The following is a 15,862-nucleotide window of genomic DNA, read 5'->3' as shown; positions in this document are numbered from 1 at the left end:
TGTCACCATTTGTCAGATAGGGAAACTGAGAAGTGAAGCAGTGAAAGTGACTCATCCAAGGCCACACAGATGATCTGTGGCAGGCGTGGGTCTTTGGTCTCTGTCCACCATACCACCAAAGAAGTGAACAACACTCACTCTTAGGCTCTAGATAAGAGACAAGAATTAGGTCCCAAAGTTCCCCTTCCCCGCCACCACCACTTTGCTCCACTTTCTAAACCAAAGGCCTCCACCTGGTGTATCCAAATGGTTCTTGAAGCTCTTCTGGGAAGCCTGCCAAGCCAGGTGCCCCTCTCTTGGCTCCCAGCTGCCCTCACAGCCTCCACTGGGATAAGCCCTCTCCACATCTCCCCTTGCCCCCCATTGCCCCACACCCTCCAGCCAGCAGGATGTGTTGGGGAAATCCAAAGCAGGTTCTTTCCTGGGAAAGGCTGAGACCCCTGGGTTAAACCTCACCTCGAACCTTTGTGCCAGGGTTCTGCATGGCACTTTGCATTGCTCTTCCTTCTCCTCCTTGTCCTCCAACCTTCCTCCCCTCCCCTCCCCTCTGCTCCCACTCCATCTGCCGCTCCTCCTGGCTAGGCTCCCCCTCAGTTGGCTCAGCAGGAAAAGAGAACAGGATGGTTTATTTTTATCCTGAGATACTGCTGGGGGGAAGGGGATACCATCTGACCGAGAAGCAGTAGCTCCTGCAGCCACAGGGAGGTCAGAAGGCGGTGAGAGACCCAGGATCTCCCTGGGAAGGAGCTACAGATGTCGCTTCCAGACAGCAGGCAGATCTGGGAGGAGCTCAGGACCCAGAGTGAGGAGCTCTGAGCATGGCACCACCAGACACCGCTGTGTGACCGCAGGCAAGTCACTTCGCCTCTCTGGACCTCATTTCCACCTCTGTAAAAGAGGGAGGGATGCAGACCCACCCTGCTGGGGAAGGCTATTTTTGTGAACATGAATCAAATGGGAAGAGCACTTTGCAATCTCAATACCACATGTGAGCACACATGGAAACCACCCTGGAGGGGCAGCAGCCTGGGGACATTCTTATTTATCTACAGAAAATGCCCTCATTCCGTGAGCCTGACAGCAGGTTAAACAGCTCATGTCACCCAGCATGTTCGCCCCCGTTTTTCTTTTTACATGTTTGATGATTTTTTAATTACATAAGCATTATGTGAATTCACTCTCCTTTTGGGAAAAATGATGAAGCATTATGGGAAAGCCAAATCTCCCTTTAACCAACCCTCCCCCAGACCCTTCTTCCCCACCCCAGACGTCACCACTCTTCGAGCTGTGGGTTTTCTGTGTACCCTTCCAGAACCCTTGTTATACATCAATATATGATGCATATTGTATTTATACATATATCCATAGGCAATATACATACATAAAAGCATGTACTTTTTAAAAAAGTTCCATACCCGTCATTCAGCAGCATGCTTTTTTTTCCTTACTCGACAGTGTTTTTGAGATTCTGTTGTATAAATATATTCTAATTTTATTTAGCCAGTCTCCTGCTGATGGACAGTTAAGCAGCTTCCAGTTGTTCACTATCACAAACAATGCTGCAATGGGCATCTGCGTATATGGCTTCCTGGGTGCAGGGAAGCCACCATGATGCCTCTCTGGGCACCAAACTGCTGGATCGGAAGGTCTGGTGGATATTACTAAACCATACCCCCCAACCACCACCACCAAACTTCTGCCTCTGTCTTTAATACAAGTTGGGAGACTGGATGGGCTCCAGGGTGAAGTGAGAGGTTCTTCAAGGTGAACTGTTCCTGCATCCAGTGCCAGGTCTCCTGTCTCAAACTGCAGGGGTGCAGGCAGAAGCGGGGAGCTATGCCCAGTCAGTGCCAGCCCCTCACCCTCACGCCACAGCAGCAGCAGCACCAGGCTCTCTGGCCAACTGCCTGTTTGCCCACGTGGCCACACTCCTGGGTGGGTGCAGCCTCACTGTCTCTCCTGCACTGAGATGCGACTCTCTTTGCCATCCTCCTGGGTGACCGGTTGGCATCCATGTAAAGTCTCCTGCACTGGAGCGGCAGTGTTGGAGCCAGGAAGATCGTCGGGAAAATTGATCTCCTGGGGTTCCTGCTTGGGGTGGGGGGCCTGGAGAGGCAAGGTGTGAGGTCACCCCCAGCAGCAGGGGCAGCTGTGCCTCTGAGGAGCCCCTCCCTGGGAAGCGGATCCCTTCCCCAAGCGCTCGCCCTTCCCAGACGGCGGGTCAGTGCTGATTCCTCGGGTGCCTCCTGCCCCCTGCTGGCCACACCACGGGCGACGAAGAGCTTCCAGAGTGGGAGCCAGTGGGCTTAAGGGGCTGCCACATTTGCTCCCACCCATTTGACCCAGCCCCAAGGCCCAAAGATGCAGCTCCCCACGCGTTGAATGCCAGGAAAGGAGTGAAGAACAGCCAGTGTTAGGCTCTGCCAGTGGTGCCAGGGGCAGTTCTGTGGGGGATTGAGCTCTGGATGGAAGGAGCATGGTGGGTGGGGATGACAGTCCCCGATTCTGCTGCCACCCCACTGGCTGCAGAGACAGACTCTGAATCAGTTTTACTGCCCCATAGGCAACCGTGAGGCCATCTTCCCAGTTTGTCAAAACTCTGTCCCGGTTCTCAGGGGTGACCTACCTTATTGGTTGGCTTCTTGGCCACCTTTTCTAGAGAAAAAAAAAAAAAAAAGGATGGGGAGTTGGAGAGGCCAGATAAGAAACAGGTGGTCTCCCCTCCCTCCCCCATCACCTCCCCACCTGAGGACTCACTGATAAAGACCAGCACCAAGAGGATGGCAAACAGGATCCCGAAGATGATGGGGATCACCACCAGGGCTCTCAGCCGATCCTGGGGACCTGGAGAAATCAGGACTTCAGCATGCACCCCTCACCTGCAGTTTCTCCCTACCCTCAACCTGCTGTGACTTGTCAGACTCCAGAATCTTCCAATGTCAGAGCTCATCTACATCAGAAGGTTCAAACCGTGGTCCTTGGGGAAATGTGGCTGGCAGATGTCTTTAAAGGAGCCAGAACATTTTCTTAACGTTTGGAAATATTTGCTGACATTTTTAAACTGGGAGATCACATATTCAAACCTAGACATCTGATTTCTCTTACAAACTGGGAAGACTGGGTTCCAGTTGGCAGCCTCCCCACCTGGGAACCATCTAGAAGCGAGTGGTGGCAGTGGCTGTCACCACCTGCTCACCATGCTCCCCGCCACTCCCTGCTCTCTGCCCAATGCCGAGGTCTAGCATGATTCATGTCTGCATGTTGCTTTTGGTATAGAAGAGTGGAGGGGAAAGGTAAAGTATTTCTCATGCCAAATTTTTTTTTCAAAGTGGGAAAATAAAAGAAAGACCAAAAGGCAAGGCGGAGACTAGCGTGAGGCAAGGGATGAAATTGTTTCAGGACAAAATTGAAAAGGATGTCCAAAACACTCAGTCATCAAGGTAAACATTCTTTTAATGCCATATTTTGAAAATCATCAGGCGGACACCAAGTCAGCAAACTATGGCCTGCAGGCTGGCTGCCTATTCGTTTTACTGGAACCAGGGCCAGGATTAGGGTGAGGTGAGTGAGGCAGGGTCATGCAAACACAGGGTCGGATCCTATTCTTTATTTAAAATGTTGCTATCTTGCTCATCATGGATTTCTTTGCATTAATTTTTATTTTTAAAAATATTGCATCAAAAAAATGAATTTACCTTGATTACTACACTTTTATGGCACCTTCTTAAATATTGCGCCCGAGGGCAAGTGCCTTGCTCACCTCATTCTAGTCCCAGCCCTACAAAGAGGAAAGTACATTTTGAGAAAAAGCAAAGAGAATGTATTTTTCTTTTTTTTTAATTTTATTATTATTATACTTTAAGCTTTAGGGTACATGTGCATAATGTGCAGGTTTGTTACATATGTATACATGTACCATGTTGGTGTGCTGCACCCATTAACTGGTCATTTAGCATTAGGTAAAGAGAATGTAATTTTCTTACCCCTGACCTTTTTCACTGATTTACATTATCTGATCTTTACTGTAGGCCAACCTTCTCACTCTAAAATCAAAACCTACTAAGGAAGTGCTGTTATCATCCCATTTTACAGATGAAGAAACTGAGGCTAACAGAGGGGAAGTGATTTGCCCAGACTCCCAAGATAAGTGGCAGAGCTGTGATACCACACCCCCAAACTGCCTCCCCTCCCCCTTTTCCCATCCAGTGTTCCTGTGTGCCTCATCTCCCCCTTCAGTTCCCACCTTCCTAGGCTTTCTCCAGGGCCCATTGTCCACGACTCACCACAGACAACATCAGTCTTGTTTGTGCCTGCCTGTTGCACAACCAGGTCTTTGGTCTCACAGCTATGCACAGACACGTGCACAAATGCACACACACAGAGAAAGAAAGAGATATTAAGTTTCCCCAAGCATAAGATTTCCAACTCTAGAGTGAGTCAGTCAACAATCAACAAATCCAGGTTCACTGAGCACACAACACGTGCAATGTCCTATGCTGGTTATTATAGGAACGACACAGACTCTTCTTACAGAACTTAAAAGTGCAGAGAAAAGATTCTTGCACATCTTGAAGGAGTAATAAATAGGGGAGTCTATAATGAGTGCCAAGCTTTGTGATCTAGGTAGGCTAAAGTGAGATGGGAATGGTTCAGAGGAGACAAAATCCACCAAGGCTGGAATGGAGAGATGATGAGTTCAGCTTAAGATAGGGTTACTCAACGTCAGCACCAGTGACACTTGGGCTGGATCATTATTTACTGGGGGTGTGGGGGTGGGGGTGGGCTGTCCTATGCATTGCAGATGTTCAGCAGCATCCCTGGCCTCTATCTGCCAGATCCCTGTAGCATCCCCCTCTCCGTTTGTGACGAATGAAATGTGCCCAGACATTGGCAAACATTCCACAGGGAGCAAAACTGCCCCCTGTTGAGAACCTCTGCTTTAAGGGTCTTCCAGAAAGACTTCCCTGAGGACATACAACCTGAGTGGGCCCTAAAGGATGTAAAATTTGGATCAGCAGTGCAGTCCCGCTAAGTGGGACGATGTGATGTGGGGAAATAAGGCAGGTGGCATGCAGGATGGTGTTAGGAAACTATGGAAAATTGTGTCTTTAGAACCAGATCACTGCCAAGTGTGAAGTTTTCAACTGGATTCAGCTGGTCAGTCTCATCAGCATCCAACCAGGCGACTTCACTAGTGAGAAGATTCAGCTGCCCAGAGAGCTCAGAGGAGGAGAAATTACAGAAGAGTGGCCAGCCAGGAGACACAGCAAACACATAGATATGAGATGATGAAGACCTGGTCCAGGTGGCCCCAGGAGGAGTGGGGCGGAATGGACACAGGACATTGCAAAGGAAAAATCATCTAAGGTGGGAGAAAGAGAGAGAAGCTTTGAAGAAACCATGTACTTTAGTCTTTTTTTTCTTTTTCTTTTTTTTTGAGACAGAGTCTCGCTCTTTCGCCAGACTGGCTGGAATGCAGTGGCGCGATCTCAGCTCACTGCAACCTCCACCTCCCAGGTTCAAGCGATTCTCCTGCCTCCGCCTCCCAAGTAGCTGGGACTACAGACGTGCGTCACCACGCCCAGCTAATTTTTGTATTTTTAGTAGAGACAGGGTTTTACCATATTAGCCAGGATGGTCTCGATCTCTTGACCTCATGATCCGCCCACCTCGGCCTCCCAAAGTGCTGCAATTACAGGTGTGAGCCACCACGCCCGGCCTACTTTAGTCTTACATGAGTAGAGCATTCAGGAATTTACAATACACTTTACATGTTTTTAGCTCAAGTCTTGTGAAATGAAGGTCATTCCCATTTTTCAGATGAGGAGATTGAGGCTCAGTGAGGGTCACACACTTACTGAACTGTAATCAGATACGTAAGCTAATGCACTGATTCCATTAATACTATACCACTGGTGGCCGGGCACGGTGGCTCACGCCTGTAATCCCAGCACTTTGGGAGGCCAAGGCAGGCGGATCACAAGGTCAGGAGATCGAGACCATCCTGGCTAACACGGTGAAACGCCGTCTCTACTAAAAATACAAAAAAATTAGCCGGGTGTGGTGGTGGGCGCCTATAGTCCCAGCTACTCAGGAGGCTGAGGGAGGAGAATGGCGTGAACCTGGGAGGCAGAGCTTGCAGTGAGCCGAGATTGCGCCACTGCACTCCAGCCTGGGCGACAGAGCGAGACTCTGTCTCAAAAAAAAAAAAAAAAAAACTATACCAGTGGTGCCTCCAGTTATCAGTCAACATTTATCAGTAAAAATGTAAGCACCTACCATGCGTCAGGTACTGTTCCAGGTATAGGGGATGTATCAATGGAAGAAAAAAAAAAGGCCAAGTATCTACATTTAAGGAATTTTCAATCTATTAGGGAAAGGCAGACAGTTAACAAATAAAATGTATATGGTATACTCCTATTTGTGCAAAAGTAAAAGGAGGGAAATTTTGTGTGTGTTTGTGTGTGTGTGTGTGTGTGTGTTGGTTTGTTTATATGTAGAATCTCTGGAAGGATATGCAAGGAACAATGGCTCCCTCCCGAAAGAACTGGGAGCCTAAGGGGCAGGGATGGGAGAAAGACATCGCTTTGGCTCTTTTGTGCCTTCTGTCCCATGTGCCCATCTTGCCCAGTTTTAAAAATCAAATGCAAAAAGTTAATGGGGCAGGTGTTTGTTTTTTGAGACAGAATGTCGCTCTGTTGCCCAGGCTGGAGTGCAGTGGCGCTATCTTGGCTCACTGCAACCTCCACCTTCCGGGTTCAAGTGATTCTCCTGCCTCAGCCTCAGCCTCAGCCTCCCGAGGAGCTGGGATTACAGGCGCCCACCACCACACCCAGCTAATTTTTTGGTAGAGATGGGTTTTCACCATGTTGTGCTGGCTGGTCTTGAACTCCTGACCTCAAGTGATCCACCCGCCTTGGCCTCCAAAGTGCTGGGATTACAGGCAAGAGCCACCGCGCCTGGCCTGGGGCCCATGTTTAAGGTATTCCAGGCAGATGAGTTTGAGGGAAGAGAATGAACAGTGTGTTCAGAGGATTGCAAGTAGCATGAAGCTATGCGATGCAGGAAAGAGAGCAGGAAATGCAACAGGAAGGTTGGGTGCCATGCTAAGGAGGCTTAGTTCCAACAGAGAGACAGGAAGCATCTCAAATAGGAGAGTGTCATGATTTGAAAGAAACTGTCGAACGCTCATGTTGGCAAGAGGATAGAGACAGAACCAGCAGGAGGGGAGAGACCAGAGGCAGGGAGGCCAGGAGGCAGAAAAGGCATCACCCAGACCACAGTGATGAGGCCCAAACTAAAGTGACAACAGTGGAGACAGTGAGTAAATTCCCAAAACACGTAGACAGCCAGTGGCAGGACCTGGTGTGGGTTTGGAGTTGGAGGTAAGAGAGGAAGGCCCTCAGAGTGAGCACCCAGAGCCCAGAAAGCCCTAGAAAGCCAGGTAAGGTGAAAGCAAGACGAGGAAAACTGAGGAGAAGCAGGAGGGGCAGAAGGAAAGCTAAAATAAGTGTCCCAATACCCCCAAGATAGGAGGCTCTCATGAAGCGAGAGATCAACAGTGTCTATTACCTCAAAGAGACAGCAGGCAAAAAAAATGTGGAAATGTGCCTGTCTGGTTGGCCATGAGGTCACTCTGCAGATGCTTCACAAGTACATGAGTGTGTGTGGACCTCTGGGGGCAGGGACAGGACAGGTGGCTGGAGAGAATGGAGGCAGCTCCATGCCACTCTTAGAGCAGGAAACACAAGGGATGAGTGCTTATACCTTGTCCAAGGGTGACATTTTTCGAAAGCAGATGACACATTGGAGAAGAAGCCGACTGGGCAGGGCTCGCAGATGGTATCAGAAACCCCTGTAGCTGGGAGTGGGTGGGGAGGGGGACATTAACCATCACAGTGGACCACCTGTCCGGCTCACAAGGCAGCCAGTGGCCAGGCAGGACGGGAAGAGCTCCTGCCTTGAGCACTCTTCCCCCGATGTGGTACTGCCCCCGACAGCTGCAGTCCCCAGGAGGACTTCTCCCATTGCCCTTCAAAGGCAGATCCCCATGGCAGAAGGCAGAATGAACAAGGTCCCGTCTGCAGCTCACTCCAGTGGGGATACCGACATAGGTTGGAGCCTCTGCTTCCTCTGCCTCTGGGGCTAAGTGCCCACTGCCCAGCCCCTCACCTTGGGCCCTAAGCTCCTCTGTCCCCCTCCAAAACTGATTCCCAGATGAGCCACTTACCAATCTGCTTGACCCCAAAGCCGGGCGAGCATGAGCGGTGCAGGACACAGCTCTCACAGGCCTCACTCGTACAGTGCCGGCCTTCTTCACAGGTGCAGATGGTGTCTGTTTCTGAGGTGCCCTTCTGCTGGACCCGAAGCCCTAGGTCTGAGAAGAGAAGGGCAGGAAGGATGGGAACCCCCTGCTGGGCCATGCTCTGAGCCTCACTCCCCACATTGCCTGCTCTTTCTTCCTCAGACCCTCTTCCAAGTAGAGATGGCAATCAAATCATTTAATGATCAGTACAGCCCGGACTCCAACCAATCAGAGCAGACCCTGGCTACATAAAATTAGAATGGCTGCATTGTCGGGAATATCAGCCCGGTTCCCAAGCGTCCCTTTCCCAACAGCGCACGCACTGGGGTCGCAGTATTTGTGCTGGTGGCAGTGTGTCTCTCTGTTCCAGGTGTCTAGGAATTCGCTTTCACCGCAAGGAAGGCATTCCGTTTCAGTGAACTCTGTGCAGTCACTCACCAGTTTCTGTCCTGGAAAACATCAGGAAATGAGGGAGGGCTCTGGCCAACTCCATGAGTCAGACACTAACCACACAATGATCAGGCCAGGCTTTAGGGTAGGGGATTCAAAGATGAAGGTCTTGGATCCTTCATAGTCAGGCGAGGAAGATGGAGAAGCTGGGATCCCTAGTTCAGGGTAGACAGAGGTTTACCTGGTAGAGAGGGAACCAGAACATTCTGACAGTGAAGCAGGGCTGGGAAGTGGGTCGTTTCAGATTTGAGTTTACAGTTAACATATGGGGTCTGCGTCTGCCACCAAAGCAAAGGGGGACTCCATGATGGGGCTAGAGGGTTGGCATCTCACCTGGCTGGCACAAAGAACAGCACTGACTGTTTATTAGGTACTGTTTTTCTCTGCATGCAGTGGGTGGTTCTGGATGGACCTAAAAACAGAATTGTGCAATTTGAAGGGATCTTGAAATCTCCGTTGCAACTTCTTTAGCAGAAAGGTAAAAGTCATCCAGGACAGAGGCTGCAAACTGAAGTGCAAGTCAAAACAGAAAGTGGAACCTGCATGATATTTGCCATGTCTGTTTTCAAGTAAATTGTCAACTGAGCTGATTATAATCGCACCCAGAGAATCATTCTGGTATTTTTACAAAGCAATGGTACTGTAAACTCACAATATTCTCTGAACTGAACAGAATTCCTTGGGGCTTGATGCCTGAGTCATTCCTCTTCCCAAAGATCCCATAGGATATGGGGACTCCAGCAGCTCCCCTGGAGTCCTGAAGCTGGCTGACTTCAGCTGGTCCCAGTGCTGTTTGGGGCTATGTTTAGCACTTGGCCTCTTCCTCCTATTCTTCTGCTTCCCTTCCTGCTCCTTTCCAAAGCCCATCATGTTTTCTTCCTCCAACTCCTCATCATCTGTTCATCCAGCCCTTCCCTCATAAAATGCTAGAATGTAAAGCTGGAAGGGTAAACTCACACTTTCATTTTACAGATAGTTGAGACTGAGCACCAAAGAGGAGGGTCACTTGCCCAGAGTCTCACAGTGACAGAGTCCAAATGAGAACTCAGGTCTCAATGCTCCCTCTCTCCATCAACTTGTGTTTCATCTTCACCATTTTACTACATCCAGGTACCACCCATGCTATTAATTACTTATTGTTAATTTCAATACTTTTATTTTATTTTTTGAGGCAGAGTCTCGCTCCATCGCCCAGGCTGGAGTGCAGTGGCATCATCTCAGCCCACTGCAACCTCTATCTCCTGGGTTCAAGCAATTCTCCAGCCTCAGCCTCCTGAGTAGCTGGGATTACAGGTGTGTACCACTATGCTCAGCTAATTTATGTATTTTTAGTAGAGACAGGGTTTCACCATGTTGGCCACGCTGATCTAAAACTCCTGACCTCAAGTGATCTGACTGCCTTGGCCTCCCAAAGTGCTGGGATTACAGGCACGAGCCACCGTGCCTGGCCGGTACATTTACTTTAAATGTAAACCTCACATCATTGCCAAGAGACAAGAACCAGTATCACTTCTCATAAATAAAAGGTAACCCTAAAAATAAATTCTGGGGAAACAAAACAAGGTTATTAAAACCCAGCTGGTTGTTTGCTTGTTGAAGGCCCTCCCAGGCCTGCTCTTGATTTTTGTTTTAAAAGGAGGATTAGCAAGCCTTTGAGAGGCATTAACTCTATTCTAGCTCCAGAGACTTCCTCTTTGAAAAAATGAGAAGGATTTTTAAAAGAACTGTAAAGTAAGTGTATGTTTAATTCTATGTCCATGTGCTCCTTAAAACTGTCCCACAGTTTGGGAACAGCCAGTGAAAAGAACACAAGTTTGAGAGTCAGACAGCTTTAGACTCCAGTCCTGACTTTGTAACACTTACTAGTTATTTTGCTTCTCTTAGCCTCAGTTTCTCTATCTCTAAAATGGGAATAATAATGCCTGCCCTGCAGGTTGGATTGTGAAGATAAGAAAGAATACATGTATATGGCCTAGCACAGTGTCAGGAACATAGTAGGTGCTCATTAAATGGCAATTTTAATCATCATTCATTTGTTTCTGCTTGCATGATATATGGCAAGCAGCCCGGCTACCTGGCTGGCTGTCCAGAATCCTACCTAACTGGTGGCTCTCATTCAACCTGGGTATCTCAGCAAATTACTTACAGAAATGTGTCTTACCCAAAATGGGAAAGGAAGTAGAAAAGGCTACTGCCCCCCAGCAGCTCATTGCAAGACACCATCCTGTGAACGTGGAGCTCCCACACTCCCAAAGATAGGAAAGTCCTTGATACCATCTTCAAACACATGAGAAATAAAACGCTCCCCTAAAAGTCTGTCAATCTCCAGTTCTCACTCCCCATAGTTCTGGTCCTTCTGCCACAAAACAGCTCAGGACCAGAGCTTGGAGACTCTCACTATCTGAGAGGCAGGCTCTGGAATCATGCAGATGTAGATTCACAACCAGGTTCTTCCATTAGCTAGCTATGAGACCTTTGGCAAGACAATCCCCCTTTCTGAGCCTCAATTTGCCCATCTGTATAATGGAGGAGTTGTGAGAAATCAGACAAAGAAAACAGGCAGTGTTTGGCTCAGAGCCTGACACACAAGACGCCCTCAATAGATAGCTTCTGACATTGTTGTCACAGCCCAGCCTCTACCTGGAGCCAAAGTTGGGAGTTATGAGGGCAAACTCTGCTCTTGAGAAGCCTGGATCACACCCTTCACCCCACCTCCTCTGGCTCTTTCTCCACTCCTACCACAAGGGCCCCCCTTTACCTCTTTCCAGCTCCGCCCTCCCCCTGCCTCCCTGTTCCCTAAGAGCCATTGCTTCAGGTGAAAGTGAAAGCTCTGGGACCAAAGCAGCCTCCCCACTCCCTCTCTTCCCTTGCTGCTTCCCTTGCTTTCCTTGATACCATGGGTCATTCCTGCCCAGGCTTCAGGCCGGAATCTACAGCCCTCTAAAGTAGGGGGAGGCCAGAGGGGCTGGGATGAAGGAGCCAGGTACTTGGGGGATTCCCAGCCTCCAGAATGAGGAACTACAAAAATACATTTAAACAAAAAGTGAGTCAAGTGTAGGCTTCTGAAAATCCCGGAGATATGCTTGGTTGGCTCTGAGCCCCTCTGGTGCCTGGAGAAACCCCTGGTTTCTCCAGCCCTCTGATCACCAGCCCTGGTCAGAGCCAACCAGAAGTCTGGTCTCCTAACCCTTTATTGTGTCCCATAAACTGTTCATCTCCCCCAGGGGTCTCCTATGTCATCTTAAATTCAGGAGAAAAAGGCAAAGCCCTGGGGATTCCTCCTAGGTTGGAACACCCAAGATACGGTTCGGGGTGGAGGGCGATGTTAAAAGCTCCTTGCCTTCTCACAAAAGTACCTGGGCCTCTGCACCCATCTCTTGTTCCCACAAGATGCCCTGGAAGAAGGCAGCCCCAGCTGGCAAGGAGATGATAACTACTTACAGAGGCTGGCATCTGTCCACAATAAGAAGGGGACAGGAAACGGGCCAGACCCGCCCCTTCCCTTGGTCCGCCTCACTTCCCGCCCTCCGAACCCCCTACCAGTCTCTGTGTGGCCAGCCTCTGAGGCTCCCTAAACCCGTCCAGGCCGTCTAGGCACGCTTGGGCAGCCAGTGCCTTCCCTGAGCGGCCCCTGTAGGCCGCTCCCGGGACCCCAGCCCGGGAGAAGAGAGAGGCAGCCCACCCCATTCAGCCAGGTGCGGGGGCACCTTGCCCAGCTCCTACCCACCCTCCTGCCCCCACAAAAATCAGCCAGGAAGGCCTCTTCCCCGAAGTCTTCCTTCCCTTTCCTTCTCATTCCCCACTCCCAACTCCCGTCTGGTCGGGGCAAAAACAACTCACAGCGGTCAGCAAGCAGCCCCAGAGGACGCACTGCAGAGGCAGACGAACCATGGCGAGGTGAGACCAGGCGGCAGGACCACTGGGCGCCCGAGCGAGGCCTCTGCTGACTCCCCTGCCCCAGCCTTGGCCCCGCCCAGGAAAGGGGCGGGGTCTTCAAAGACCAATCGCGGTCCACCTATCGGGGGGGCGGAGCCCCCAGCAATTCACCGCGCAGGGGTTTCCCCAGAACATTCCCACAAGTCTAATTCCCCCGGGAGTTTAGGGACGCATCTTGCTGGGTACGGGAGGAGGCATGGTCCCAGAGACAGCCCTTCTTCTTTGCCCCCAGGTCCCACAAAGGCCAAGCCGAGGCGGGCTAGGAGCTAGCCTGCTTCCTGCGACCGGAGAGAGATCCCATGGGTGCTGGGGCCTGCCACAGGGACCCTCACGGTTTTCCCCTCCCTGCCCCGCTCTCCGCTGCCTCTAGGTATCCTGGCAGAACCGAAAGAGGCTCCACTGCGGAGAGTCCTGAGGAAGTTCCCCCCACACCACCACGCAGAAAACGGGAAGGCCACAGCTGGGGTATGGGGAGGCGTTTCAAGGAAGAGTTTCCCAACTCAGAATTTCGCTCTCTTTCAAAGGAAATTCCCTCGTGTGGGCGCGTCGTCTCAACTTCCCATCCATTCATCCATGCATCCATGCGTCCTCACCTCATTCCATTCCATCCCACCTCCCACCCAGCACCTGGAGACAGGCATTTATTAAGAGTGGGGCCGGGCGCGGTGGCTCACGCCTGTAATCCAGCACTTTAGGAGGCCGAGGCGGGCAGATCACTTGAGGTCAGGAGTTCGAGACCAACCTGGCCAACATAGTGAAACTCCGTCTCTACTAAAAATACAAAAATTAACCGGATGTAGTGGCGTTCGCCTGTAATCCCAGCTACTCGGGAGGCTGAGGCAGGAGAATCGCTTGAACCGCAGAGGCAGAGATTGCAATGAGCCGACATCATGCCACTGCACTCCAGCCTTGAAGGCAGAGCAAGACTCCGTCTCAAAAAAAATAATAATAAATAATAAATAAAAATAAAAATAAAGGTGGGGGCCAGGCGCGGTGGCTTACGCCTGTAATCTAACACTTTGGAAGGCCAAAAAGGGAGATTGCTTGAGGCCAGGAGTTCAAGACCAGCCTGGCAACATGGCAAGACCCCCATCTCTAAAAAAAAAAAAAAATTTAAAAGTTAGCCAGGCATGGTGGCAAACACCTGTAGTCCCAGCTACTCAGGAGGCTGAGGCAGGAGGATCGCTTGAGCTCAAGAAGTCAAGGTTGCAGTGAGCCATGATTGCAATGATTACATCACTGCACTTCAGCCTGGGCGACAGTGCAAAACCCCATCTCAAAAAAAAAAAAAAAGAGTGGGCCAGCCTTTTGTGGCATCATAAAACACTTTAAGTATGTTAGGAAACTCGGGACCCTCTCATTTTGCAGAAACACACACTCACTTGTGCCTACATTTCCTGGGTTCATGAACTCTGAAGACATGCTTTTGTTTTTTTGTTTTTTGTTTCATTTTGTTTTTTGGGTGTTTGTTTGGTTTTTGGTTTTTGGGTTTTTTTTGACAGAGTCTCGCTCTGTCGCCCAGGCTGGAGTGCAGTGGCATGATCTCGGCTCACTGCAACCTCTGCCTCCTGGGTTCAAGCAATTCTCCTGCCTCAGCCTCCCGAGTAGCTGGGATTACAGGCTGGCGCCACCACGCCCAGCTAATTTTTGTATTTTTAGTAGAGACGGGGTTTCTCCACGTTGGCCAGGCTGGTCTCAAACTCCTGACCTCAGGTGATCCACCTGCCTTGGCCTCCCAAAGTGCTGAGATTACAGGCATGAGCCACCGCACCTGGCCCTCAAGATGTTCTTGAACCAGTGTTAACATTCTGCTTTGCAGCATGGAACACCTGGGTTCTGGTGCAGCCTCTGCCTCTGAAGGACTGTGTTGCCTTTGGCCTAAATTTTTCTCCAAGGAAAACTTAGGAGCTTGAACTAGACAACGGTTGAGGTGATGACCCTCCAAGCTCTCAATTTCTGGAACAGGACAAGAGGCCAGACCTCACAGATCAGGGAGGATGGAAGAGGAGGACACTTCTAACCCCATTCTCGTGGCTTCTGCTGTTAAGGGCACATTTGCAAGTCTTGTGGATTCTGCCTCTAGGATCCATCCCTTATTTTCTGTCACCTCTGCCACTGCCCTAATTCAGAGGGTGCCATCTTTCATCTGGACTGTCCCAACAGCCTCCCTCATTCCACAGGATTTATTGAGCACCTACTATGTGCCAGGCAACTCTTTACACTGCTGCGATTCTCTTGATAAACTCCAGATCTGATCGACTGGGACACTTTCCTGCATAAAAGCCTCTTTGGGTTTCCCTGCACCCTCAGGATGATCCAAATTTCTTATCCTGGCAAAGCACACCCTTCCTCACTCAGCCCCAACCTCTCTTTCTATGCTTACTTCCTGCCATGTCCTCCCATGCACACTGGCTTCAGCCTCTCCCCACTTCCCAGGCACACAATCTTTTTTCCTTACGGTTTATCTCATTGCTCTTGATGTTTCCTTCCTTTCCTTCTCCTTTCTTAAACAGTTTAAATGTTGCCTCCTCTTACACCTTCCCCAACTCCCTGAGGCAGAGGTAGGTACTCTATCCCACCCTGCCTCCTCCCCTGTGTTGCCACAGCATTTAGCATGCCAGATCATAACTCCTTCTGCCTGGTCCCGTTTGACTGTGAGCTCCCTGAGGGCAGGACTGGATCTATCCCAGTCCTAGGTACATAATAGGACACCAATATACGGGTGCTGAATGAATGAATAAATGAATGAGTGGGTTCAGCAACTTCTCATCCTAAGTACAGCCTCCAATCATGACAAAGAGTTGGTGGCAGGGGGTGCGAAGCTGGTAATCTCAACACAGACCTCAAGCTGCAGTGGCCTCTTGAGAATGGTGGTCAGATACCAAAAGGCCAGAAACTCTTGAAATCAGGGTCCAGGGAACTTCATTAAAGCCACCCAAACATGCCCAGGATGAAGAGAAGATTAAAATATCTTTTCCCTTTTTAACGTACTTTGAAAAAAACAAGCACGGTTTTAAATCCTTTGAGAGAGGGGTGTTACTATAATGATTTCAGCCATTACTTATTCTTTATTTGCTTGATTCCAAAATTGGGCCTTTCACAAAACTGCCTGGGGAAGCAAGTACACAGAATTAAAACATTAATTATATTATATAAAACATATCATAGCAG

The 15,862-nt window shown here is 49.9% G+C and overlaps 1 protein-coding gene across 7 annotated transcripts; it reads right to left on the bottom strand.

Annotated features, from left to right (window-relative positions):
* Nucleotides 1–640: 640 nt before the first annotated feature.
* Nucleotides 641–14,324, bottom strand: CD40 (CD40 molecule). 7 transcript variants are annotated; one of them, XM_034947136.4, is made up of 9 exons: nucleotides 12,596–14,314; nucleotides 9,089–9,167; nucleotides 8,629–8,754; nucleotides 8,231–8,377; nucleotides 7,768–7,861; nucleotides 4,284–4,345; nucleotides 2,746–2,844; nucleotides 2,627–2,655; nucleotides 644–2,106 (listed from the first exon to the last, which is right to left on the bottom strand). In XM_034947136.4, exons 1-9 carry the CDS (start codon nucleotides 12,644–12,646, stop codon nucleotides 1,948–1,950), a joined length of 846 nt encoding a protein of 281 aa, XP_034803027.1. In that variant the 5' UTR covers nucleotides 12,647–14,314; the 3' UTR covers nucleotides 644–1,947. The 7 variants fall into 7 exon arrangements, with proteins under 7 accessions (XP_034803030.1, XP_034803027.1, XP_024782707.1 ...); XM_003826000.8 differs by having other exon boundaries at nucleotides 646–2,106; nucleotides 2,758–2,844; nucleotides 12,596–12,824; XM_008951386.5 differs by having other exon boundaries at nucleotides 1,969–2,106; nucleotides 2,758–2,844; nucleotides 4,244–4,345; nucleotides 12,596–14,324.
* Between the last annotated feature and the right edge of the window lie 1,538 nt (nucleotides 14,325–15,862).

The sequence above is a fragment of the Pan paniscus genome, chromosome 21 (assembly GCF_029289425.2).
Source record: "Pan paniscus chromosome 21, NHGRI_mPanPan1-v2.0_pri, whole genome shotgun sequence".
NCBI classification, from domain to species: Eukaryota; Metazoa; Chordata; class Mammalia; order Primates; family Hominidae; genus Pan; species Pan paniscus.
Note: the sequence above shows the minus strand (reverse complement) of the source record. Positions and strands in the feature narration are given on the sequence as shown.

Coding starts and splice junctions, on each gene's coding strand:
- CD40 (XM_034947136.4), bottom strand. CDS start 12,646: ATGGTTCGTCTGCCTCTGCAGTGCGTCCTCTGGGGCTGCTTGCTGACC. Junction 8,755..9,088: donor CTGTTCTTTGTGCCAGCCAG/GTGAGATGCCAA, acceptor GATGTTTTCCAG/GACAGAAACTGGTGAGTGAC. Junction 2,656..2,745: donor CTTTATCAGTGAGTCCTCAG/GTGGGGAGGTGA, acceptor TTTTTTCTCTAG/AAAAGGTGGCCAAGAAGCCA.